General features: G+C 44.1%; 1 protein-coding gene across 3 annotated transcripts in view; it reads left to right on the plus strand.

The window, feature by feature from the left end:
• Positions 1-27,874, plus strand: part of LARP4B (La ribonucleoprotein 4B) — a 100,999-nt gene that overhangs the window by 17,553 nt on the left and 55,572 nt on the right. For all 3 annotated transcript variants that reach the window (XM_079769243.1, XM_079769244.1, XM_079769242.1), the window contains 2 exons: positions 17,003-17,137; positions 17,925-17,984. In XM_079769243.1, coding sequence (XP_079625369.1) covers positions 17,057-17,137; positions 17,925-17,984 — 141 coding nt within the window. In that variant the 5' untranslated portion in view covers positions 17,003-17,056. The remainder of the gene's footprint in view (positions 1-17,002; positions 17,138-17,924; positions 17,985-27,874) is intronic.

Consider the following 27,874-nt stretch of genomic DNA (forward strand, 5'->3'; position numbering starts at 1 on the left):
AGCGGATCCGTGCCTCTCAATGGCCGGATAGGCCACCCCGAGTCCCGCCCCCCAGCCTCCCGCCGCCCAATCGTGGGCGTAGCGGAGTGATGGTAATTTACATGTTGCTCTATTATTAGATAGGATGTTGTGTTCTAAGTTGGCTTACTACCACCCACATCTTACTCTTTAAGTATTATGTGCTTTCAATCGAAAAACTGATAGTTATCCTATCTAATAAAAGAGTAATATGCAAATTGACCATCACTCCAACACACAAGATGGCTGCCCCCATGTGGACACAAGATGGCCGCCACAAGATGGCCAGCAGTTGGGGGCGATCAAGCCTGCAGGGGAGGGAAGTTAGGGGTAACCAGGCTGGCAGAGGAGGGAAGTTGGGGGCAATCGGGCCTGCAGGGAAAGGCAGTTGGGGGGACCCAGGCCTGTAGGGGAGGGCAGTTAGGGGTGACCAGGCCAGCAGGGGAGGGCAGTTAGGGGCAAACAGGCTGTCAGGGGAGCAGTGAGGCATCAATTGGGCTGGCAGGAGAGTGGTTAGGGGGTGATCAGGCTGGCAGGCAGAAGCGGTTAGGGGTAATCAGGAAGGCAGGCAGGCAGGCAGGCGAGCAGTTGGGAGCCAGCAGTCCTGGATTGTGAGAGCGATGTCCGACTGCCCGTTTCGGCCCGATCCTACTGGGATCGGGCCGAAACGGGCAGTCGGTCATCCCTCGAGGGGTCCCAGATTGGAGAGGGTGCAGGCTGGGCTGAGGGACACACACACACACCCCCGTGCATGAATTTCGTGCACCGGGCCTCTAGTATGATAATAAATTGGAACGTGTAGTAGAATTTGATTGGCAATCCTTGAAGAAAAGCAGGATTATTAGAAGGGTGAGATGAATGAGATTTTCCATTGAAGAGTTGGACAATGCACTACCCGTAGTTCATTTTTGAAGAGGACTTCTGGGTCTCTTAAGACTTTTGTGGTATTCTGACTTTTTCTTTGGTGCAGGTATACTAATGCTACATTTGCCCATTAGCATTTTTGTTTTCAAATGTAAATGAGAGAAAGTGAAGATACTGAACCAGACACTTCTGCTCTTTGTCCAAAAGGTGATATTACATCTGAAATATCAGCAGTAAGTTGTTTTTCCCCCTACACTATACTCTAGATACATTTTGTTTGCCATTGAGGGAGGTTAGTGTGTGGCTAAGAAAGAGATGACAAAAATAAGAGAAACAGTTGTTCAGTGGAAAGTACCTTTGCAACAAATGAGAAGACTTGGGGGTAGGAGTGAGGGGATCTGAATAAGGCAAGAAAGATGGGCCTCTCAGGGTGACATGCTGCTGAATGAGATGCTGCGAGTTTGGCATGGCAGGAGCTGTCATTTTCAACATAGGAAGTAGTAGTTCTTAATGTGCTGAATGTTGATAGACAAATAGAGGTCAGAATATATCCTAAACAGACTGGAAGAGAGCAGTTAACTTTTCAGCTATGGAATTGAACATTTTTGTTAAAAATATTTCTTATATATCTTGGCCAGTGTGGCTCAGTTGTTTGGGCATCCTCCTGTGAACCAAAGAGTCACCAGTTCAATTCCCAGTCAGGGCACATGCCCAGGTTGTGGGCTCAATCCCCAGTGGGGGAAGGGGGTGCAAGAGGCAGCCAATCAGTGTTTCTTATATCACTGTTTCTCTCTCCCTCTTCCTTCCTCTCTAAAGTAAATAAAAACATGTAAAAAATATTTATTATACTTGACTTCTTCCATTTTAGGTTAAATGAAGTAGACATGCTGCGTTGTATCCCATGCAGTTTCCAAGTTTGGGCCTAGCACTTCCTGGGAGTGTTCAAGAAGGTGTGCACCCTGTGAAAATCGACCTAAGGAGGTCATTAGTCATTATTATCCTTTCCATTTGCTTCTTTCTCCCTTTGGTGGAAAAGTGTAGGTGCTTCAGGAGGTGCTCTTCTCCTAGAAAATGAATGACTCCCAATAAGAGCAAGAAATTATACTTTGAGAGCAGAAAGGCTGTGTCTGTAAGGATATGATTACCTACATCAACTTTGCACTTAGTTTTACAAAATAACCATTACGACCACACGCAAAGTTAAGAGGTAGGAGTTTTAGTCTTCATATTGTTTTGCATAACATTTTATTTAGGCTTAAAACAAATTTTTTTATTGAATTTTAAAAAAAGAGAGGAAAGGAAAGAGAAACATCGATTTGTTTTTTCACCTATTCATACATTCATTGATTGACTCTTGTATGTTCCCTACCTGGGGGTCAAACCTACAACTTTGGCATATTGAGATGACATTCTAACCAACTGAGCTACTCGGCTAGGGCTTTTTAGGCTTCTTTATTATAAAAAATCGCAGTGGTTGTTGGAGTTTGTCAAACATTTAATGGATGAAATACTTCTCTCCTAGCAGAAGGTTAATGAGATGATCTAAATTCTTTGCTTAGTGAGAATCGTAGCTAAAATGATCTTTCCAAATAATTGTCCTCTTGAAGGCAAGATATGTTATAAACCAATTATAAGGCTTAAAGCTGGAAGGGACCTTTTTCATTTTTGTGTGTGAAATTACTAGGTAAGTTCTGAATTAAAAGCAATTAGTGGAAAATTCTTTAAGTGGAATTTTTTTTGGTCTGCTTCTCATGTAGATACTTTTCCAATCATACTTGGCTAAAAAGGAAGTTTTTGCATCTAGTGTCTGATTTATGCTCTCCCTAGGAGCAGAAGCAGATAAAGGTATAAAAATAAATTCCCTTTTCCCACTACTATCCTTTCCAGTAGAAGCACAGATGAGTATGTATAAAAGGTAATTTAAAATTTTAATCTTGAAGTTGATTGTCAACATCTACTTAGGAATATTTCTATACTGGGTGCCAGTTAAATGTGTAATTAAATGACTACTGAGATTGGATTTTGTTTGTCCATGTCTTTGAGTGACACATTTACTGTGAGAATACTCTGTGGAAAGAATTGACTATATATATATAAAAAGCCAGCGACCAAAACACCGGAACGACCAGAACGACCAGTCGCTATGATGCCCACTGTGGCCAGAGAACTGACCCAGATCGGCCTCCACCACCCCATGGGCCCACAGCCCCTCCCCCCCAGCCAGCCCTGCCCCTTATTGCCCTCCTACCACAATAGGGGGCAGGGCCAGCTGGTCAACCTCCTGCAACCCCTCTCCCTGCCTGGCCCCACCCCAGATCGCCCCCACCACCCCAATCAGGGGCAGGGCTGCCAGCCAACTGCCTGCGGCCCCTCCCCCTAGCCAGCTCCGCCCCCGATCAGACCTCTCACTCTGATCAGAGGCAGGGCCAACCACCCATGGCCCCTCCCCCAGGCCGCTGGTCCCAGATCATCCCCCCAACCCCATTCTGGGGAGAGGTGGTCAGCCCACCACTCACAGCCCCTCCCCATGGCCGGCCCCACCCCTGATCATCCCTCACCACCCTAATTGGCCCTCGACCCCTCCCCAGCCAGCTCTTCCCCTGATCAGCCCCCCCACCCCATTCGGGGGCGGGGCTGGCCAGTCCAATTGACTCCCTCACCCAAATCGGGGGTGGGGCCCGCCGACCAATTGCTCTGGGCCCCTTCCCCCAGCCAGCCCAGCCCTGATCAGGCCCTGATTGAGGCAGGCCAGCTGGCCAACCTCCCACCGTCTCCTCCTCCCAATAGGCCCAGTCCCAATCCGCAAATTGGGGCTGGGCCAGCTGGACCCTACCCATGAACGAATTCGTGCACTGGGCCTCTAGTCATAGAGATAATGAACTTAAAGAAAACACAAAGAACTATAATAACATTTCTCTTGGAAACAGCCATCTGTTGCTGTGTAAATATCCCACCTATTCAAGCCTACAAATTCAGTTGAGTGTACAGGTGACGATTGAACAGCACAGGTGACACTTGAACAGCACAGGTGACTCTTGAACAATGCAGGTTTGAACTGCACAGATTCCCAATCTCAGATGAAAAATATTGTTTTTGATTCATGGTTGAATTTGCAGGTGTGAAGAGCTGACTGTAGAGTCAAGAGTTACGCTTGGATTTAAGAGCAGGGGTTGGTGCCCTTAACCCCAGCATTGTTCAAGGGTCAACTGTATATGTGTAAGGTACTATGGAAGGTACAGCACCTAAGATACAAATTATTCTGTCGTAAAACAGGAATATGCAGTTTATAATCTGATGTCAACAGATGTGAGGTACACAGTATAATCTATCCAGCAGCACAAGGCAAATGAATAAGGAACTATAATTCCTATTATGGTATTTTATTTTTTTACACCTCTTTAGCCATGGGCATATTAAGTTCATTAAAGAAAGTTACTATTACATATTAACGAGTGTCCTTTCAACCTCCAAATGGCTATGATTGTGCTTTAATGATTAGATATAGCTTCTTTGATCATTTTGGTTTTTTTAATGGGTTTATTTAGTTTCAAAGGTCTGGAAGGTAAACTACCTTTCTACAAAGTTATGTTTAGACATTGAAAGTAACAAATTTTGACTTTTCTAATTGATTTTCAAAGGGGATCCTGCAGTACTTAATCAGGGCAGTTTCTAAAGTTCCTAAGCCCATTTTCCATCTTTAGTCAAACTGTGTTTACTTATCTAGTTGACTGTTCATTTACTGTTTTTTTGTAAAATGATCCTAATAGTTATGCTGGTGTTCTTAGAACACATGTCTGTGTAGAAGTGTCTTATACTATATATCTCCTTTGCTCATGCTCTGTCCTATAACACAGAGTTCTAATTCTGATCTCTTCTGATCCAGAGACAAATCATGTTTCCACATCACCTGTTTGTACCAAGGAAAATAATGTCATGCTCTTTAAGAGAATGATACCTTTTGGTTTTAGAAATCATCAAATTCTCAAACTATGATTCTATCACTGTTACTTGAAAATCCACTGAAGTAAGTATATCAGGCACATGTATGAAAATGAGGCTCTTAACCTTTAATAGTTTACGGTCCTGTATGACAGGGATACGTTATTCTGAGAAGTGTGGCATTGTGCAAACATAGAATAGAAGTTATAGCCTACTACATACCTAGATTGTATGGCATAGTCTATGGTTATACTGAATACTGTAGGCAATTGTAACACAATGATGAGTATTTGTGTATGTAAACATAGAAAAGATACAGTGAAAATACAGCATAAAAGATAAAGTGTGTGTGTGTTTGAGTTAGAGGGACAGGGCTATAGAGTGGGCACCTTGGAGGGAGAGTATATGTCAGGAGGAGTGTGGGAAGGAAGAGAAGGGGATGAAAAAGGATCCCTGACATAAAGAGACCCAGAGAGATAAAGCTTGAGATGAGGGGGAGGGGAGGGAAAGGAGAGAGGGACAAGGAGAGAGAGAGGAGAGTTGGACTTATCCTCCTATCTAATAATAGAGTAATATGCAAATCATCACTCCGCTACACTCACAAGCCACGCCCCAGCCACGCCCACCATCCCGTCAGAGTGAGTATGCAATTAAACTGAAAACATGGCGGCAGCCTCACCCCCCAGCCTCTCCTGGTCTCAGGGAGTCGGAGAAGTCAGGCACCAGCGCCTGAGGCTGGCTGCCGCCACGGAGACCAAGAAGCCGCCTGCCCCATGATCCCAGGCTGCAGCCAGCCTCAGAAGCCTCAGGTCCGCCTGCCCAATGTCCTGGGGAGACGGAGAAACGGTGCCCCAGCGCCTGAGGCTGGCTGCAGCCACGGAGACCAAGAAGCCGCCTGCCCCATGATCCCAGGCCTCAGCCAGCCTCAGAAGCCTCAGGTCCGCCTGCCTCACGTCCGCCTGCCCCACATCCTGGGGAGACGGAGAAACCGGGCCCCCGTGCCTGAGGCTGGGTGCGGCTGGGAGACGAAGAAGCCGCCCGCCCCATGATCCCAGGCTGCAGCCAGCCTCAGAAGCCTCAGGTCCGCCCGCCCCATGTCCTGGGGGAGACTGAGAAACCGGGCCCCAGCGCCTGAGGCTGGCTGCAGCCATGGAGGCCAAGAAGCTTCCTGCCCCGTGATCTCAGGCCTCAGCCAGCTGGAGAAGCGGTTCACCCCACGACCTGGGGGAGACAAGAAACCAGGTGCCAGTGCCTAAGGCTGGCTGCAGCCCGGGAGATGAAGAAGCCGCCTGCCCTGTGATCCCAGGCTGCAGCCAGCAGCAGAAACCTCAGGTCCGCCTGCCCCACCTCCTGGGGGAGACTGAGAAACCGGGCCTCAGCGCCTGAGGCTGGCTGTGACCTGGGAGATGAAGAAGCCTCCTGCCCCATGATCCCAAGCCGCAGCCAGCTGGAGAAGCCGCCCTCTCCACGTCCTGGGGGAGACAAGAAACCAGGTGCCAGCACCTGAAAGTGGATGCGACCTGGGAGATGAAGAAGCCGCCTGCCCTATGATCCCAGGCTACAGCCAGCCGGAGAAGCCGCCCACCCCATGTCCACCCGCCCCATGTCCTGGGGGAGATGGAGAAACCGGGCCCCAGTACCTGAGGCTGGCTGCAGCTCGGGAGATGGAGAAGCCGCCCACCCTGCGGTCCTGGGCACCAGTACCTGCGGCTGGCTGTGGGAAATCATTTTTCTTTTTGCTGCTTTTGGTGTCCTAAGAAGTCATTTCCTAATGCAAGCTCACAAAGATTTACTGCAATGTTTTCTTCTGAGTTTTGTAGTTTTGGCTCTTACATTGAGGTGTTTGTTTGGTCCATTTTGAGGTAATTTTAAAATATGTTTTTATTGATTTTATTTTTTAAATATATTTTTTATTGATTTCAAAGAGAAGGGAGAGGGAAAGAGAGATAGAAACATCAATGATGGGAGAGAATCATTGACTAGCTGTCTCCTGTACACCCCACACTGGGGATCGAGCCCAACCTGGGCATGTGCCCTTGACCGGAATTGAACTCTGGATCCTCAGTCCGCAGGCCAACGCTTTATCCACTGGGTCATACCAGCTAAGGCTTGAGTTAATTTTTATATAGAGTGAGATAGGTATCCAGCTTCATTTTTTTGCATGTGGATGTCCAGTTGTCCTGGCACCAATTGTTGAAAAGAATATTCTTTCCCCATCAGATGGTCTTGGCACCCTTTTGAAAATTAATTGTAAAGTATTTACATAAAGGTAAAGTATTTCTGGATTCTCAGTTCTATTCCATCCATCTGTATGTCTGTGCCATTACCACACAATATTGATTGCTGTAGTTTTGTAGTAAGTTTTGAATTCTGGAAATATGACTCTCCCAATTTTGTTTTTTCCAAGATTATTTTGGCTGTTCTGGGTACCTTGCATTTCCCTAGGTTTTTTTGGATAAATTTCCATCAACTTTGCAAAAAGGGCACGTGGGATTTTGCTAGGGATTGCCTTGACTCTGTAGATGACTTTGGGGAGTGTTGCTGTCATAAGAATAGCATGTTTTCTCATCTGTGAACATGGGAATCTCTCACATCCATGAACACCAGGTTTCTGTCCACCAGAACCACTATCTTATGTCAGTGGTTCTCAAACATTTTAATCTCAGGACCTCTTTACATTTTTAAACATTGAAGATCCCTATCTCAAAATTAAGGTTAAGAAATTTTAAAAATATATTTCTCTTTAATAATAATAACAAATCCATTACATATAAGTAATATTGCTTATGAAAAGATAGCAATCTTTTCCAAAACAAAAAGTAATTTAACAGGGAGAGTGGCATTTTTGTCATTCTCCTTAATGTCTGATTTAATAGAATCTCAGCTGGATTCTCATCTGCTTCTGCATTTGATCTGTTACGAGGTAAATGAAAATCACTTAGACTTTATGGGTCCACAGAAAGGGTCTCTGGGACCCTGACAGAGCCCAGGCCACACTTTGAGACCCCCTGTCATAGAGAACAAGACTGAATAGTGCAGTTTCACAAGAAAATGGTGTGATGACCAAATGGCAGTTTTTATTATCTGTATTGATGAACAGCTGGGAAGGGACTTGAATGCCTTTTCTGCTGGGTCAGTACTTGCTCTTCTCTAGGAAAGACACTGCTAGACCTAAAGGTCTTAGAGAGCTGCTTGGTAAACATGGAATCAGCAAGCTGGATGAGTTTTATTAAGTAGATCCTATCTGATACAGAGGGAATATGCAAATTAACCATCACACTGTCACAAATATGGCGCCCACGGTGGAGGCGGGGTTTCTGTAACACAAGATGGCTGCACCCACAGCAGAGGCAGAGTTCACATAACGAGCCTTAAGGTGCAATCAGCAGGGACCTGAGGCTGCATGGTGCTGGGCCAGGGCTGGGGACCTGAGCCTGCGCCCCCCCGCCCGGTGGGGCTTGACGGGGGACCTCAGGTCACACCCCCTGCCCAGCAGGGTTTGACGGGGGACATCAGGCCGCACCCCCCTCCCCGGCGGGGCTTGATGTGGAACCTCAAGGTGTGCCCCCTGCCCCGGCCCGGGCTGGGTGGTCTCAGGCTGCGCCCCCCACCCAGCGTCGGGCTGGGGGACCTGAGGCTGTGCCCCCCGCGCCCAGTGAGGCTTGATGGGGGACCTCAGGCCATGCCCCCCGTCTGGGTGCCAGGACAGGCGACCTCATGCTGCACCCCCCACCCCAGTGCTGGGCAGGGGAACCTCAGGCCATGCCCCCCCGCCCGGCGGAGCTTGATAGGGGATCTCATGCTGCATCCCCCACCTGGCGGGGCTTGACGGTGGACCTGAAGCGGTGCACCTTGCCCGATGTGCGCCAGGAGACCTGAGGCTGTGCCCCCCACCCAGCGGGGCTTGACAGGGGACCTGAGGCTATGCCCTCCGCCTGGTGCCAGGCCAGGGGACCTGAGGCTGCACCTCCCTGTCCGGTGGGGCCGGCAGGGTCTGGATCTTGGCTAATGGAGGTGGGGCTGGCTGGGGCTGGGTCTCTCGCGATTTTGAGGCACCGCGGGTGGGCGGGGACTTGACTCTGGGTTCCGTGGCGCGCCCCAGACTCTTGACAGGAGGAAGAAGATTTTAATATACATTTTACTAATTTTCTTTCATCTCTGTCACTTCTATTATAGAGAAAGGGCAAATAGCAATATAAAAATATTTCCTCTAATTAATCCCCTTTAATGTGCATGATTTTTGTGCACCGGGCCACTATTGTGATTATAAAAATAAGTTACTTAAAAAATTGATACTGTAGGAATGAAACCAAGTAAAACTATTTTTGAGTTTTCATACACATTGTTAGTCATCTGGTGTATTTCATTCTAGTTTCATTTGCTTTGCTTTTATTTCTATTTATTTAAAATTTACTTATTTATTTTTTGGTTAATCCATGTAGGACTCAAACCACGATTCCCTTAGTTCCTGGGTCAAAAACTCAACCACTGAGTTACGCTGGCCCGGTTCCCATTTTTTTTTCCCCAGAGAGAATGGGAGAGGGAGAAGAGAGATAGAAACATCAGTGATGAAAGAGAATCATTGATTGGCTGCCTCCTGCATGCCCCCCTAATGGGGATCGAACCCGCAACCCAGGCATGTTCCCTAACTGGGAATCGAACCATGACCTCCTGGTTCATAGGTCCATGCTCAACCACTGAGCCACGTGGCCAGGCTTTCATTGATTTCTTTTTTAGAGGGGGGTAGAGAGAAACATTGGGTGTTTGAGGACCAACACTCTAACCACGGAGCATCACTGACCAGGGCTTGTTTGACTATTTTAAATAATCTATACTAATAAAAGGGTAATATGCTAATTAGGGCAGGCATCCATCCGGACAAAGCCACAGCGGCTGCGAGGTCTGGTGCTCAGGCAGCCACTGCGGCTGGCAGTGGGGGGGGGGGTGCCTTTCCCTGATCAGCATGGTTCCCTCCCGCAGAGGACATCCCTGAGGGCTCCCGGACTGTGAGAGGGGGCAGGCTGGGCTGAGGGACCCCCCCCCCTCCAGTGCACAAATTTTCATGCACCAGGCCTCTAGTCTATATATCCTATATAATAAAAAGGTAATATGCAAATTGAACCTAATGGCGGAAGGACTGGCCGCTGTTACGCACACTGACCACCAGGGAGCAGACGCTCAATGCAGGAGCTGCCCCCCTGGTGGTCAGTGCGCTTCCACGGGAAGTGCTGCTCAGCCAGAAGCCGACTTATGGCTGGCCAGCACAGCGGCGGTGGTGGGAGCCTCTCCCGCCTCTACCATAGCACTAAGGATGTCTGACTAAGCCCTTAATCAGACATCCCCCGAGGGCTCCCGGGCTGCCAGAGGGATGTCTGACTGCCAGCTTAGGCCCAATCCCCCAGGGAAATCCCCCAAGGGGTCCCAGACTGCAAGGGAGCGCAGGCTGGGCTGAGGGCCTCCCCACCCTCAAGTGCACGAATTTTCGTGCACCGGGCCTCTATTATATATATATAAAAGGCTAATATGCTAAGTGTCCGTCTGGGTAATGACGTCACATAGCAATGTCCGGCTTCCTCTCCCTAGTGACGACTAGCCTCCTTGCAATTTCTTCAGCCCAGGAACACGACTTGCTTTATAGCCAGGTGTAAACATTTCACACTGTAACCAAATGTCTGTGAAGTGTTTTCCCATGCCTCATCTCATTTGATCCTCACAGAAGTCCGGGATTAGGTAGAGAGGAGACTCGGTGGAATTCTGTTTTCATTAGCCGGAAAACAGAGATTTAGAAAGCTTAGAAACTTGACCTGACTGAAAAGAAGTAAGAAATGGTGGACCTTGAAAATGACTTCAGGTTTTCTCACTGCGCAGAATATAGTCAAACACTGCTGTAGCTAAGTATTTTATCCTTTGTTCTCCCTGTGTGATCTACAATAATAATCAGCTTCGTGTTGATATTTACTGCTGTTGTGCACCGGGCCACTAGTGCACAATTAACTGAAAGAGAAGTTGGGGTGCTTCACTGGGCTGGAAAAAGTTTAGCTAAATCAGAAAGCAGGTCTAATTAAGCAAGTTTATTCTATATCTATAAAAGGCTACGTTGACTCGTGCATGCGGGATACATATAAAGCTCTCGCTGGCGCCAATCGCATGCGTGTGTTTCCATCTGTCATTGTTGATCATTAATTTGGTTGACATTTCTATTATAGAGAAAGGGCAAATAGCGATATTAAAATATTTCTTCTAATTCATTTCAATGAGCACGAATTCATGCACCGGGCCACTAGTTTAATATAATGCATTAGTTTCTGCTTTTTTATAGCTTTTTCCTTTCTTGTGTGCTAGAGCTGTCATGAACATTGTTCATAAAATGGTTTACATAGTTTGTCATCATTTCATTAGTACAGATTTTAAATAGAAGTAAGTATATGAACTTTTAGATGTATATTGATACTATATCTTAGAGATATTTTTATTATTATTATGGATGATTTTAACGACAAAAGTAGAGAGGTTAGTACAGCAATCTTCAATGCACCCATCATTTAGTTTCAGCTACCATCAACTTGCTGTATTCTGGTATTTTTGTTTTTTCTCTCTCCTTAAACTTACCCAAAAAATATTAGCATATTTTAAAGCAAATTCCAGATGTATAATTTTATCCATAGTCTTTTAATTCATATCTCTTATAGGTAAGACTTTTTAAAAATTTAATCCTCACCTGAAGATATCTTTTCCATTTACTGCTAGAGAGAGTGGAAGGGAGGGAAGAGGGGGAGTGAGAGAGAAACATTGATGTGAGAGAGACACATTGATTGGTTGCCTCCTGCATGTGTCCCTACTGGGACTGGGAAACCTGCAACTGAGGTATGTGCCCTTGACTGGGAATCGAACCCAAGACCCCTTGGTCATTGGGCCAAAGCTCTAACCATTGAACCAAACCTGCCTGTGCCAGGTAATACCTTATAGTTTAGTTTTTTTTTGTTTGTTTGTTTGTTTTGTTTTGTTAATCCTCACTTGAGAATATTATTTTCCGTTGATTTTTAGAGAGAGTGGAAGGGTTGGGGAAAGACACAGAGATAGAAATGTTGATGTGAGAGAGACACCAACTGGTCGCCTCCTGCATGTGCCCCGACTGGGGCTGGTGATGAGCTTGCAACTAAGGTAAAAATAACCCGTGACCCTTTATTACCTAGGCAACATTCAGTGTTTCTAGTCAAAAATGTCATTTTAAACTTAATTGATTTGATTTTGGATACAGGTACAGTTTTCACACAAGGTTATTTTGATTAAAGCTTTTGTATTTTCTAGCAATACAACTCTCAGAAAACACAGATATTTACATTACGATTCATTAACAGTAGCAAAATTACAGTTATGAAGTAGCAACGAAAATAATTTTATGGTTGGGGGTCACCACAACATGAGGAACTGTATTAAAGGGTCGCAGCATTAGAAAGGTTGAGAACCACTGCTCTATGGCTAGTGTCTAGGGCTCCCATTCCCAACTTAGGTAGATGCTTCCTGGACCACCCTGCAGACACTGTCTTAAAATCACTTAGAATAATTCTCTGAATAGTTACACCACTAACTTAATATATAATTAAGTTTGAGATTGATTTACATTTTTAAGGATTGCTTTGAGTGTTTTAAAAAGACCTTAATAACTATTTAATTATGAAACATTTCTGATATATATGAAAAGAATTATTTAGAAACAGAGCTAAGAGAACTATATTCTTCCAAGTATTTAATAAGATTGGTAAAGCTTTTTCAGTATAGCTTTGACATTGAGATGGAAAATGTACTGCTAGAATAGAGTCCACCAAACAGGATTCCATCATACGGGAAGAGGGCTTAATTTAATCTCTCTGCTTTTTTCCTCTAAAGAGCGATGAAATCAAATCAGGGAAATGACCTCTCTTGATCAGCTCATTAAAGGTGTGTTGAGGCTGCCTCTGGGTTTTAGGCCAGAAAGGACTTTACTTTGGTGGTAAGTTTTCCCTCTTGCGTATTTTTCTTTGTAACCCAGAGACCTGCTTTTTGGCCATGCCAGAAAGCAATAGTTTATAGTTTTAAGTCTCAAAATAGTTTTGGTCTCTTGAACAACTAATGAAAAAGTTACTTATTGGAAGGATTGTCAGTAATTGCATCATTATCATCTACTTTTTTGTTGTTGTTAATCCTTGCCCAAATATATTTTTCCATTGATTTTTAGGGAGAGTGGAAGAGAGAGGGAAAGACAGACAGAAACATCAATGTGAGAGAAACACATCGATTGGTTGTCTCCTGCATGAGCCCTGACCAGGTCCCGGGCCAGGGAGGAGCCTGCAACCAAGCTACATGCCCTTGACTGGAATCGAACCTGGGACCCTTTGTTTGGTCTGCAGGCCAAAGCTCTATCCACTGAGCCAAACCGGCTAGGGCAGTGGTCGTCAAACTCATTAGTCAACAAAGCCAAATATCAACAGTACAACGATTGAAATTTCTTTTGAGAGCCGAAAACCGACTTCTGCGCATGGGCCACGAAGTTTCAATCGCACTGTACGTGGGCGCCCGCACGTGGTATTTTGTGGAAGAGCCACACTCAAGGGGCCAAAGAGCCGCATGTGGCTCGCGAGCCGCAGTTTGCCGACGACTGGGCTAAGGCATCATCATCGTACTTTAAATCTTATTCTAGATTCAGACATTTGATAATAAAGTCTAATTTTAATGCTTTGTATCTGTTGTACTGTTTACAAGAGGGGACTATTAATAACCTTTTCTGTTGGCAGACTTGGCAGTTGTAGGACTCTTTTGAAAACCCGTTTGCATGTAGGTTAGTAATTAAGAGCCATAATGGTGTGATGTGAACCTTCCTTGTTTATGGACAGGATACATGGGTCAGATCAGGACCACTCTTTTTGTTGGACTGATATTCTGGCCTGGTTACCTTTGTAACCTTGTATTAAAGAACATTGAAACATACCAAAGTAGACAGGACCATATAATGATCCCCATATCCTTCTCCAGGAGGAGGAATGGTGAAGGTCCCACATCTCTGCCCAATGTACTACTATGAGGAAAATTCTAGACATTGTGTTATTTCCCCTGTAAATATTTCAAACATGCAGTTCTACAAGCCAGGGTCTCTTATTATTAAACATAATCATAATATCATTGTAACATCTAAGAAAATACAGTAATTCTTTAATGCCATCAAATATTCTATCAGTATTATTTGCCTGATTGTTGTTTTAATCAAAGCCAAAGTTTGGCCATTATGCATCTTGTGTTGTCTTTCATGTGGAAAAAAGCCAGGCTGCTTGTCTAGTAATTGCCCACTTTGCAGAACTCTGCTTGTGTTTACTGTTAGTTTGTAACAAGTTCATATCCTGGATTCTGTTGTTTTGTTTTGCAAGACTACTTCCTGTCTGGTGTGTTGCTGTTTCCATCAGCAGGATGTGATTTCTGACTGCCTGAAAAAATATAGAATACACACACACACACACACACACACACACACACACACACACACACTGGAGGCCCAGTGCACAAAGTTTGTGCATGGGGGGGGGGTGTCCCTTAAGCCTAGCCTGCACCCTCTCCAATCAGGACATCCCTCTCACAATCCTAGACCACTGGCTCCTAACCACTCACCTGCCTGCCTGCCTGCCTGATGGCCCCTAACTGCCTCTGCCTCCAGCCTGATCGCTCCTCACTGCCCCCCCCCCCCCCCCCGCTGGCCTGGTTGCCCCCAACTGCCCCCCCTGCCGGCCTGGTCGCCCCACGCAGCCTGCTGCTTGTTCGTTTGGTCGCCCCTCACGAACCCCCCTGCTGGCTGGGTTGCCCCACGCAGCCTGCTGCTCCGTCGTTTGGTCACCCCTCACTAACCTCCCTGCCGGCCTGGTCGCCCCATGCAGCCTGTTCGGTCCTCCGTTTGGTTGCAGTGGTCACTTAGGCTTTTATATAGATAGATATATCTTCTAGTTGTGTCCCCCCCACCCCCCCTTTTGGCTATCATATATCATGTTTAACCAAACATTTTTTTGAGAATCTTAAAAGTGTAGAAGTTAATAGTGATGAAAAGCATCTACAGGACTACCTTCTGTGACTTATCAGTCTGGATACCAATCTATGTCTTTATTTTCTGGATGTGACAGTTTTGTGAGAATTGATGTCGGTCTCTGTTACAATTTAATGTATTTGTCCTTTATCCTACATTTTGGAAAACACTGACCTCTTGAAATAGATTTAACTTGTTTCAAGCATTTCTTCTTTATAAGTAGTTTACATTTATATATCTATCTTACAACATTTAAGGGATTTTGTACCTTTCTGATTGATGATACACAATGATAATTGGATGAGACCATCTTTGATCATCAGATTATTTCATTAACAAGGGTTTTGAGCATTAACTATAAACAGGTTATTGAGAATAAGGAGCATCATTATAGAAACTTAACTAGAGGCCCAGTGCACGAAATTCATGAACGGGGGGGGGGGGGTTGTCCTTCAGCCCAGCCTGCACCCTCTCCAATCTGGGACCCCTCGAGGGATGTCCGACTGCCCTATCCCACTGGTGGACATCCCTCTCACAATCCAGGACTGCTGGCTCCCAACTGCTCGCCTGCCTGCCTTCCTGATTGTCCCTAACCGCTTCTGCCTGCCAGCCTGATCACCCCCTAACCACTCCCCTGCCAGCCTGATTGATGTCTAACTACTCCCCTGCCAGCCTGTTTGCCCCCAACTTCCCTCCTCTGCCAGCCTGGTCACCCCTAACTGCCCTCCCCTGCAGGCCTGTTCCCTCCCAACTGCCCTCTCCTGCTGGCCATCTTGTGGTGGCCATCTTGTGTCCACATGGGGGCAGGATCTTTGACTACATGGGGGCAGCCATCTTGTGTGTTGGAGTGATGATCAATTTGCATATTACTCTTTTATTAGATAGGATAGAGGCCTGGTGCATGGGTGGGGGCCAGCTGGTTTTCCCTGAAGGGTGTCCTGGATCAGGGTGGGGGTGCCTTGGGATGTGGGGCGGCCTGGGCGAGGAGCCTGTGGTGGTTTGCAGGCCGGCCACGCCCCCCGGCGACCCAAGCAGAGGCCCTGGTATCTGGGATTTGTTTATCTTCTACAATTGAAACTTTGTAGCCTGGAGTGGAGCCAAGCCTTCTGCTCGCTCCATGGCGGCAGCCATTTCTGTTGGGATTTATTTATCTCCTATAATTGAAACTTTGTAGCCTTAAGTGGAGGCCAAAGCAGGCCAGGGCTGCAGAAGCCTGGCTTCCTCCATCCCTGGGGAAACCCAAGCCTCCCTCTGCTCTCTCTGTGGCTGCAGCCATCTTGGTTGGGTTAATTTGCATACTCGCTCCTGATTGGCTGGTGGGCATGGCTTGTGGCTGTAGCAGAGTGATGGATAATTTGCATATTACTCTTTTATTAGATAGGATAAGCTTCATGGTTATCCAGGAGACAAAATAGTTAGCTTTTAGATTTTTTTTATCAAGCACTCAGAAGAGTCTGAAAAGATACATGGGTTAAATCAAGGTCTTTATCTTGTTGTAAAGCAGAGTAGCCTGGAATCAGACCTGTGTATCCAGGAATCTTGGGTCTGACACTTACAATACGAAGGCCTAGAAACCATCCCTTCCCAACCAGAGTTACTTTGTAAGACGTGGGAAAATCAGGAGGTGTTTTGTGTGAAGTTGAGCCAGTACTTTGTAGCAGAGGCCCCTTTACACTATGGTTCAGAGTGTGAAGGGGTTCCTTTTAACCAATTATTGTTTATTTCTCCTGACAACTGTTCCTGGAAGAAAGGAAATTAATGGGGCTGGTCAAAAATGATATATATAAATTGGGGGGGGGGGTGTCATCAAATTCCAAGTTGGAGTTCTATTAATTTTGTAATTTTCTGTTTTAAAAATATGAGTTCTGGGCATGAGTGGGTTTATATGTTTTGACACATAGTTTCTAAGTCTTAAAACATTATCATGGTCACCAAATTATTGTGAAGAAGAAACTTATTAAAAAAAACAACCAAGGTATTTCTTGAGTAAGTAAGGTGTAAATTATGGGCAGGTTTCTCTAAACTATTTGAACTCCAGAGGGATAAACATATCCTGGAAAATTTGAGGATTTTAAGACTTCAGAATCAGTTATACTCTGTACTTCAAGTTACCAATTTACTGTCTTTGTCATTTTACAGCATCCTACAGTTAACATTAAACTTCTCCCAGTGGAGCCACAAAGTAAACAGCTCATGACTTCTGATCAGGACGCTAAGGTTGTGGCTGAACCGCAGGGCCAGCGAGTCCAGGAAGGGAAAGACAGCGATCATCTGGTGAGTGCATGCCTGAGGCCAGGATGGGCCTGTGCATCTCCCTTTCTTCTGATAACAGATTTTTACATGCAATAAATTTATGGGTAGCTTGGTAGAGGAAACTTAAGTACTAGGAGATAGAGAAAACAAATGGCAACTAGTAGCTCTAGATATTAAAGCCTTGGATTTTAATTTTTTTTTTAAATTATTGATTTTTAGAGAGAGAGAAAGAAATATCAATTTGTTGTTCCACTTATTTATGCATTCATTGTTGATTCCTGACTAAGGATGGAACCCACAACCTTGACATTAACAGGAGGACATTCTAACCGACTGAGCTACCTGGCCAGGCCAAAGCCTTGGATATGAAATCACCAAGAAAACACAGTGATTTATAAATACTTTTATAACATTATAGCCATTGCAGTGGTATGTAGTTAAAGAATTAACTAGAATTATAACATAATTTTTTTATTTTGACTGCTTTTGTTAATTGTAAGATTTGATCATGTCAAGCAGTAATATTTAAAGTTTCTAAATGGCTTTGGGAAAAGTAGTGTTTTTTTTTAAATTTTCCCTATTGAAACTACTTTAGTAAAGTAAAGGAATTTTACTTTATTGTGTACAGTCAGAATTTCAACATTTTAAATTTTAAGGCTCCTATATTGCTCTGAATATCTCCCTGAATTTCCTTTGTCATATAAAAATGTGCTTTTCTCATGGGTTTTGTTGTGCTCAGTTACTGTGGTTTGAAAATATGTTTCTTCACATTGTAGTGATGGTATGTTTGATGTTTTCAATTTTGCAGATGAATGGTCCCATATCTCAAACCACTTCTCAGACAAGCTCCATCCCAGCTTTGAGTCAGGTAATTTAGTCCTGAGATATATCACGTTAGAGGCTCACAGATATTGCCTTATAACCAATATTTATTGTAAACTAATTAGAAAATGTTGATGTTTCTCAATGGGGTAGGGGGTACCTAGTGCCTTGTGTGTTAATTTGATGTCTTATATTCATTAAGATGTTTTTAAAGGTTCACTGATCATCTATCATGTGTATACTAGATTCGTATAGGGGTGGGGGGGCCCCTCAGCCCAGGCTGCACCCTCTCCAATCGGACATCCCTCTTGTAATCTGGGACCGCTTGCTCCTAACTGCTCACCTGCCTGCCTGATCGCCCCTAACTGCCTCTGCCTGCCTGCCTGATTGCCTCTAACTGCCCTCCCTTGCTGTCTTGATCTTGTCCCCATCTGCTCTCCCCTGCTAGCCTGATCTCACCCCCAACTGCCTCTGCCTGCCTGGTCACCCCCAACTGCCCTCCCCTGCTGTCCTGATCTCGCCCCCAACAGCTCTCCCCTGCTGGCCTGATCTTGCTCTCAACTGCTCTCCCCTGCCTGCCTGATTGCCCCTAACTGCCCTCCCCTGCCTGCCTGACCTCACCCCCAACTGCCCTCCCCTGCCTGCCTGATCTCACCCCCAACTGCCCTCCCCTGCCGGCCTGATCTCGCCCCCAATGGCCCTCCCCTGCCGGCCTGATCTCGCCCCAAACTGCCTTAAAACCCCTCCTCAGCCCCCACCTTAAGTTCTGCCTTTGCTGTTCACTCAGATTAGGTTCTGATTGGTCGGTTTCTATGCCAGTCAATGTCAAAAGCTCCGCCTTCTAGGCAGCCATTGGCTCCTCACAGTTCACCCAGATTTGGTTCTGATTGGTTGGTTTCTATGCTAGTCAGCATCTCCGGGCCTATCCCCCGGCCTAATCAGAATGGCGGGGCTGATCAGCAGCCCCCGTGGAGGCCCGGAGAGAAAGAGAGGCACGCTGCTGGCCAGGCCCAGACAGAAAGAGAGAGGCAAGGGCTGATCTACAGCTGCCACGGAAGCTATGGATCAGACCTTGCTTCTCTCTCCAGGCCTCTCTCTGGGCCTGATCCATGGCCCCCGCAGCAGTCAGTGCTGGGTTGTCGCGCCCGCAGCGGCAGCAGTCAGTGCTGGGTCGCCACAGCAACCCAGCACTGACTGCAGGATTAACTTCCAGTGTTTGGTCGAGCCTTCGGTCATTATGGTCACTGCCTTTTTATATATACTAGAGGCCCGGTGCATGAAATTTGTGCATGTGGGGAAGGGATGAGGCGAGGCTGAGGGGACTGGGCGCCGCCATCTTGCGGCTGTGAGTGCTGCCATCTTGTGAGGGCATGGCAGTCAATTAGCATATTCCCTATTTATTGTCTAAGTGCTGCCATCTTGTGAGGGTGTGACGGTCAATTAGTATATTCCCTCTTTATTAGATAGGATTGGTAATTAACTTTATGTATTGATATCCTGTACTTTTTAAAGCACACAATTCATAGTAAGCTTTCAGTATAAGAAAATTAGTTCAGAAAAAATATTCCTATGAGAAATGTTCAAAATTTTACTGCCTATGTTTTTTTTCCTAGGATTTTTATGGTTTTGAGTCTTAACCTTTAAGTCTTTAATCCGTTTTGAGTTTATTCTTGTGTACGGTGTGAAAAGGTAGTCTAGTTTCATTTTTCTTGCTCATATCTGTCCAATTTTTTCAACACCATTTTTTGAATAGACTATCTTTAGTCCACTGTATGTTTTTGCCTCCTTTGTCAAATATTAATCTTCTATATATATAAAAAGCTAATATGCAAAATGTCCCCTTGGGAGTTCGACTGGGAGTTCGATCACTCACTATGATGTGCGCTGACCACCAGGGGGCAGTGTGGAACGAAGGAAGACCCCGGTCGGCAGCTGGGGAAGGAAGGCCCTGGCCGGCAGCCAGAAGGTCCCGATCAGCCCTGATCGTTGGCCAGGCCTAGGGACCCTACCCATGCACGAATTTTGTGCACTGGGTCTCTAGTTAACTGTAACAGCATGGGCTTATTTCTGGGATCTCTACAGGCAGTCCTTGGGTTAAGTTGGTCTTGACATACATTGTTTCGTGGTTACGTCGCCATCTCACATTGATTTATTTAAAAAAATTCCGTCATTTCGACGTATGTACATGTGTTTTATGTTTTTTATTATTTATTTACCACAAGAAAAGGTCAGGAATTGTTACCTCTCTTTTAAATTTTTTTTACTGTTTTCACTTCATTACTGCTGTGTATGTGCTCCATGTGAGTGACGAAGGTGCTTATGTAGGTGGGTTCCGACTTACGGTGAAAATTGCATTATGTCGTGCCATAGGAAGGGATCTCCGACGTAACCTGAGGACCTACTGTATTCTGTTCCATTGATATCTTCCTCTCTCCCTCTCTCTCTCTCTCTCTCTCTCTCTCTCTCTCTCTCTCTTTCTGGTTAATCTTCACCCCAGGATATTTTCCCATTGATTTTTTAGAGAGAGAGGAAGGAAGGGGGAATGACAGAGAGAGAGAGAAACATCAATGTGAGAGACACATCAATTGGTTGCCTCTTGAATGTGCCCAGTCCGGAGATACATACCCTTAACTGGAATCAAACTCAGGACCTTTCAGTCTGCAGACCGATGCTCTATCCACTGAGCCAAACTGGCTAAGGCTCTATATGTCTCTTTTTATGCCAGTACCATGCTGTTTAGATTACTATGGCCTTGTAGTATAGTTTGATATTAGGTAGCGTGATTCCTCCAACTTTGTTCTTTCTCAAGATCACTGTTGCTATTCAGTGTCTTTTGTGGTTCCATAGAAATTTTTTAAACATTTGTTCTAGTTCTGTGACTAAGTGAAATAAACCAGTTAGAGAAAGACAAGTACCATATGATTTCACTCATATGTGGAATTAAATGAACAAACTGAACTACCAAGCAGAGACAGACTAATAGAGAGCAGGCAGACAGCTCTATTGGGGTGGTGGGGTAGTGGAGGGATTGAGCAAAAAAAGAAAAAAGAGAGAGAACTCATGGACATAGTCAACATTGTGGTGATAGTGGGGCATGGAGGGGTGCGGAGAGGGTAGCTGGAGGTGGAAAAGGCATAGAGGGGACAAAGGGTGATGGGGGAAAAAAAAGAAAATTGGTTCACATTTTAGCTGTGATTAATGAAAGAGTATGGAAATGGACAGCTATTGGTTTTTAAATCCTGCTTTACACCATTTGGGTCTGCATATGTCAGGTGCATTTGGAGATATACCAGATTTAGCTTGTTAATCTTGTATGTGATCTTATAAATCTTACACAAAATTGAAAAAGTGAATCTTTTTTAAAAGTAAAAATTTAAAAGTAATCTCACAAAATTTATGGTAAACCTCCTAATATTCCCCCCATATAAGCAGTTCATGTAAGAAATTAGAGGGGATTGAATTATTTATCTTCTTATAATAAGGAAGGCTTTTTTTTAAAAAAGACCCTTCCAAACAATTATATTTCATTATTATTTTTTTTGCATATTGTATTTTACATTGATTTTTTAACAATAAATTTTATAGCCCTGGCCCAGTGGGTCATTTGGTTGGAGTGTTGTCCCATACACCAACAGATTGTGGGTCTGATTCCCTGTCAGGGCATATATACCTGTGATTTGTGTTTGATACCTGGTCAGGGTATGTATAGGAGGCAACCGATCTACAGTATGTTTCTCTCATTGATGTGTTGCTCTCTTTCTCTCTGTCTCCCTCTCTCTGTCCTGCCCCCCCCCCCCCCTTCCTCTTTCTCTAAAAATCAATAAAACATGTCCTCGGGCTACGATTTAATAAAAATGAAATTTATAATAGCTTTAGTAACTTAAAATCCAAATATAAGACCTCTGGTAGTCTAAGAGGGAAATGACACAGAAATCATAGAGAGTTTTAAAACAACAAAAAGAATTTTTTTAAAAGAACAAATCTTCCTCTGGTTGATTTGCAGTCTAATATAATGTTTAAATGTCTTTAAAACCTGTTGCTGGCTATGAAACTAGCTTTTGTATTCTGTGGGGGTTTTTGGTCTGTTTTGTTTCTGTAAATTACTTTGTGGATGAGAATTGAGTTAAGACCTATCTAAAAAAGAATTCAATATTTCATTTCTGTGGAGAAATAACTTGCAATTAGTACTACCTACACATAATTTTTTTGTTATTTTTAAGTGTTAATGGCTGCCCTGACTGGTTTGGCTCAGTGTGTCGGCCTGCAGACTAAAGGGTCCTGGGTTTGATTATAGTCAAGGGCATATGCCTGGGTTGCAGGGTCCATCCCCAGTAGGGGGCGTGCAGGAGGCAGCTGATCATTGATGTTTCTATCTCTCTTTCCCTCTCCCTTCCACTCTGAAGTCAATAAAAATGTATTTTTTTTAAAAAAAGAGTTAATGGCCTGTAACAGAATATCATGTGACTAGTTCTTTGTCTAGCCCTGCTACTCAGTACCCCTAGCATCCCTTGTGCAGATCACATCTCTGACACTGGGTTTTGTAAATTGGGGATATACGATTTACCAGTTTTGCAGGGTGGTGCACACTTCAGGTTTTCATAGGATCGTTAAATACTTGAGCTGGAAGTTACCATAAGGGACCATCTTGACTCGCATCGCATGTGTGTCCTTTAAAACTTAATTTGTAAACTTAAACATCTTCATAGAAAAAAAATAAATCTTATTAGAGACTACACCTATTTTTAAAGAATGGTACAATGAGTAGATATATATTTCACCTCACTTTTTCCCATATAGTATGAGTTCATCTATATATTCCCTTGTACTTGTCGTGCAGTGTTTTCTTTTCTTTTAAAATTACTATACTTTAATTTTAAGGAAGGAACTTTTTAAAAAAATATATATTTTATTGATTTTTTACAGAGAGGAAGGGAGAGGGATAGAGAGTTAGAAACATCGATGAGAGAGAAACATTGATCAGTTGCCTCCTGCACACTCTCTACTGGGTATGTGCCCACAACCAAGGTACATGCCCTTGACCAGAATTGAACCTGGGACCCTTGAGTCCGCAGGCCAACGCTCTATCCACTGAGCCAAACCAGTTAGGGCGGAAGGAACTTTTTTTGTGGTTAATCCTCACCCGAGGATATTTTTCTCATTGATTTTTATTATCCTTCCCCCTTTCCCCGCCCCAGTGGTTTTGTTTTGTTTTTTAATGTCGATAAGCCATCATTTCTTTAGCCATTTGGTTTTTGGGGAGGGGGGGCATTTGCATTGTTCATTTTTTCCTATCATTATCAGTGGCGTTGCTCTGATCATTTTTTTCTGACACTGCTTATGCCACACTGAGTGTGTAGACATCTTACTTGGTGTTGTGGCTCTGAGTGTTGATGCTCAGTAGTCTGCAGTTATGATTGACAGTGAGTATGCTTAGCAGTTTGATTTAGGAACCATCTCTTTAAGGTTTAGTCTTTCCCCCAGTTGGACACAGTGTGAGTTAAAGGAGAATTGCCATAATGATGACCAAATAAAAGTCTGACTAATTCAGGAGCAGATTTGCATTTATCCAGTCAAATTATCAATCATATTTATCATACATCCCTCTGTTCCCTATCCCCCCAAATTTTTGAGTAGTAGCTACAAGCCTAGCCAACCAGTGAGCACCAAAAAGTGATCCTATCTAGAGGAACTGAGACCTGGAGAGGATTAAGTAATTTCCCTAAGATTACTCAACTAAAACATGGCAGAACCAGGGTTTGAAACCAGGCATCCAGGCTTCAGAATCCAAACTCTCAAGATGAGATACTTCCTCATTGGCATACTTTCTGCATTTAAAAGCAGAAACAACAAGTGGAAAATAGTACCAAAAACAAAACCCAGCTCTTGTCAGCCATTTGGCAACTCTTTGCATCGTCTCCGAGCAGATAAAATTAATTTGGAATAAACCTGGAGGATTTTAGGTGGGGAATAGTGTGACATATATGAATATTATTTTGTTCTCATTATATTAACAGAATGGATTTTAGTGAGTCAAGAATGCAAGCAAAGAAACCATATAAAAAAAGCTATTAAGCAATGAAGGTGAGAAATTATGGTGGCTTAGACTTGGAGTAAATGGATTGCAAATTTATTTTGGAGGTAGGTTCAATCACACAACTCTGTGGATTGGATGTTGTAGATGTTGGGATGAGGAAAAGATAAATCAAGGATAGTTGAGCAATTGGTTTCATTTATTTTAGGGTGGAAAAAACTGGAGAAGTAAAGGTTTGTGGAAGGAAAATCCACCTGGCAGAAATTCAAGTGAGCAGTGAAGTGGGCAGGTGGGGCTGGTTGGACCTCAGTAGAGAAGTTATAGCCTGAAATATAAATTTGAAATAAATAAGTAGACGTTTTACTATATTTTCTATATAGAAAAGACTATTAAAACTACTATTCTAAAAAAAAAAACAAAAAAAAAACTATTCTGTATGTCTTGTTACTTTGTTTCATCTTTTCATCCCCTCTACAAGGACACTTCAAAAACAGTGTTATGTATTTACTTCTTTTTTTTAAAAAATATATTTTTTTGATTTTTTACAGAGAAGAATAGAGAGTTAGAAACATCGATGAGAAAGAAACATCAGTCAGCTGCCTCCTGTACACCCTCCACTGGGGGTGTGCCCGCAACCAATGTACATGCCCTTGACCGGAATCGAACCCGGGACCCTTGAGTCCGCAGGCCAATACTATCCACTGAGCCAAACCGGCTAGGGCTGTATATACTTCTTTAAATAAAGCTTCAACATGTTTCTCTAACGGGCACCATTCTAATTTTGTGCCTAGCATTGTTATTTCTGAACTCCAACAGTGTTATTTCTTTCAGAAAATTAGATATAACTATAAATACCTATAAATTTTAAAGATCAAATTTTTGTTATTATTTCCCTTTGGAGACTATACAAGGTAACTTCTTTGGTTGTCATCATTTCTTGAAATATAGTTCAGAGAATGTGGAAACACTAGAAAAATAAGAGGTTGGAAATTCTCTGGCTGGTATATTAATTTTAGTTACTTTTTAATTGAGTTTGTGAGAATAAGAAGAATAATATGAAAAATTTTGTTGCTATTCTGAGTCATTGGGTTCCATGTGTTGTTTGGGTTTTAGTGCATGGAACAGGGGCTGTTGTAATTAGGATTTTGGATTTGAGTGGCGGGGACATGTGACTGTTGTGCAAAGGGCTATTTTTGGTGTCTGGGTGTCGGCTTCTTGTCAGAAACCATAGAGAATTAGTGTGAGGTGCACTTGGAGCTTAGACAGTGCCGACAGGCATTGTGATGTGTTTGAACTTTTTAACATGGGTTGTTGCTTCAGCAAAGAATTAAGTGGTGACAATGACAATGAAAAAACTGGCCTGTTACAAAAATCTGTGGAGGAGAAGGACCCGGAGAACAAGATAAGTAAAACTTTATCTGTATTATTTGATACACTGGAAGGTGAAGAGCTGCACAATGTTGAATATGGAGCCAGCAGGGCAGCTGCTGGGACTGATATATGGCCAAGGATGTTTGTGAGGTCTGGGCACAAATGGGCGCACAGATCAAGGCCATCGGTTAACTCTATTTCCTCTTTAATGTATAAGTTCCTAGCTAGGTATAAAAATTTGGATGAGACTGACAAGAATTCAGGTACTGCTGCTGTTGAGCAGGCCTGTGAGAGTGTCTGTGAGACTCTGTGTGTGGACATTGACAGCACACGGAGTTTCTCTGTAGGTATTGGCTCTGAAGAGGACGAGTGTCTTTCACATGTCCCGGGGCCTTCTGACCAGGGCATGCAGGAAGGAGCCCTTGTAAATAACCGTCTGTACCATCACTCTGTCACGTGTAAAAATGCTGTAGTAGAAAAAGAAATCACGGTAAATGTTCACATCAGTTGTGGTAATGAGAAAAATGCTTTAGGTGTGTCTGGTAGGGAGACCGAGGGTGCAAACCCCATTTGTGTGGATCACAAACAATGCTGGAATTCAAGAGAGAACAAGTTTTACAGTATCTGTGTTGTAGATCCTGGAAGCTTGGACAGTGACGACGAGCCATGTGTGCACAGGTGTGGAACAGCTGCCACAGAAGAGAGCCCCTCAGCTGTCACTTTTGAGGGGGTTTGCATAGGGGCCTGGCCACCAGATAACGCTGCTGGAGGTCCAGGGGACTTAGAGGCACCACAGGAAGAACTATACCCATGTGGCCTGCTAGGTCCAAGTGAAGTGAAGGAAGTCTCTAATGAAAAAACTGAACCTAGTCTCCAAGTTTTGACTGACAGCGACCCATCTTGTAAAAGAAACACTGGTGACATGCAGGCTCAGTCTTTAAGGGCAAACACTTACACTGGGTTCCCTACAGATTACACAGAAAGTGATGCATTACATAATGTTGGCATAATACCTGAATCAAATACTAACATAGACACTGACTCACTAGAATACATGTGTGCCATCCCTGAAGAAGGAGAGAGCCATAGTTCAGTACTATTAAGTCCGATGGGTGACTCGGGTGTTGATCTAATTGAACAAAGTGGTGAAACCGAGGCTGTAAAAGCTAATGTAGATCAGAGTTTAAACTCTGAAAAGGGAGGAGGAAAGAACTTTATAAAATTTCTAAAAGACAGTGATTGTTCCAATTTAGATGTTAACAAATTGGACAGATCAAAAAGATGTATCACTTCAGCGAGCTTTGGAAATGAGTGTCTTCTTGTTCATGCTAATTTCCAAGGAGCAGCCCCTAAAAGAAGTGATGACCCCAGATCTGAATACCTGGGGCCAGCAATGACAGAGGGGCAATACAGTGGTGATTGCAGCCTGGGAACTGGGAGCATCCAGCTTGCGAGCAAAGGAGAATTGGCTTTGCAACCTGAAAATAGTTCGTCTTATCAAGATGAGGATGAAATGAGCATTTTTGAAGATGAAGGTCATGATAAGAGGGCTTTTGAAAGATCTTTGAGTCAGGAAGATCTGTGTGCAGATACTGGGGCCATCATAGCCCAGGCCCAAATCTGTGATTTAACTCATGCAATGCGGGCAAAAAACGTGGAGAGCTTATGTCAAAGAACAGATACGCAGGATCTCAGGAGTTTGCAGGAAGTGCCCCAGCAGGATGAGTCTCCCGGTGGACCCAGGTGTGTTCAAAGTAGCTTGATGTCCTCTGCATTTATTTTCACCTGCACTGAAGAAGAAAAAAGTGAAACAGGCCAGAATCATAAAGCAGAAGATGAACTGTGTGTGAAGAGTTCAGTGAGTGGCCCTCACAGACTAGAAAATGCCGAAAAACAATCACTAAAGGCTAATCACAGAGAGACAAGTAAAAATGACATAGAAAATTTCAAGTTAGACTCTAAAACAATCTTTCATTGGGAAACAAATACAGAAAAATGCAAGACAGTACCCGGTCAGGATGTATTGGCTTGTGCTAGTTCTAGTATAACAAAAGCCCCTGATTTTGAAATAAGTCAAATAGAAAAATGTGATGAAACCTGCAGAGTGAATGACAGCAAACACAAAGATCTTCATCTTGTACCACCAGTGAGTTCAGGTGTGCAGGTGGCAGAAGCACAGGAGACCTGCTCTTTTAACGGTGGTGGAGATCCAAGACGGGAGCAGGTTTCCTGCACATCCACTGGCGTCTCTGATACCTTAGACACTGCGGTGGCAGGACACAAAACAGAACTGATAGGGGAAGAAGGACTTTCCTGGGAGAAAGACAGTGACTCCAATGGCAGCTATTGCAGAGGTCCATGTGGGACAAGCAGACTTGCACACCACTTCACACAAAGAAATGCCAGAGCCACAGTTAAAGAGCCTGCTTTAAACGATGAAGTGAGTTTTGTGGGAAGTTCAAGGGTGAATTTTGGAGAAATAGAGTTATGTGACACTCTTGATGAGTATTCCTGTTTGGCTGGTGTGGATCCTG

The sequence above is a fragment of the Cnephaeus nilssonii genome (genome assembly GCF_951640355.1).
Source record: "Cnephaeus nilssonii genome assembly, chromosome: 1".
NCBI lineage: Eukaryota > Metazoa > Chordata > Mammalia > Chiroptera > Vespertilionidae > Cnephaeus > Cnephaeus nilssonii.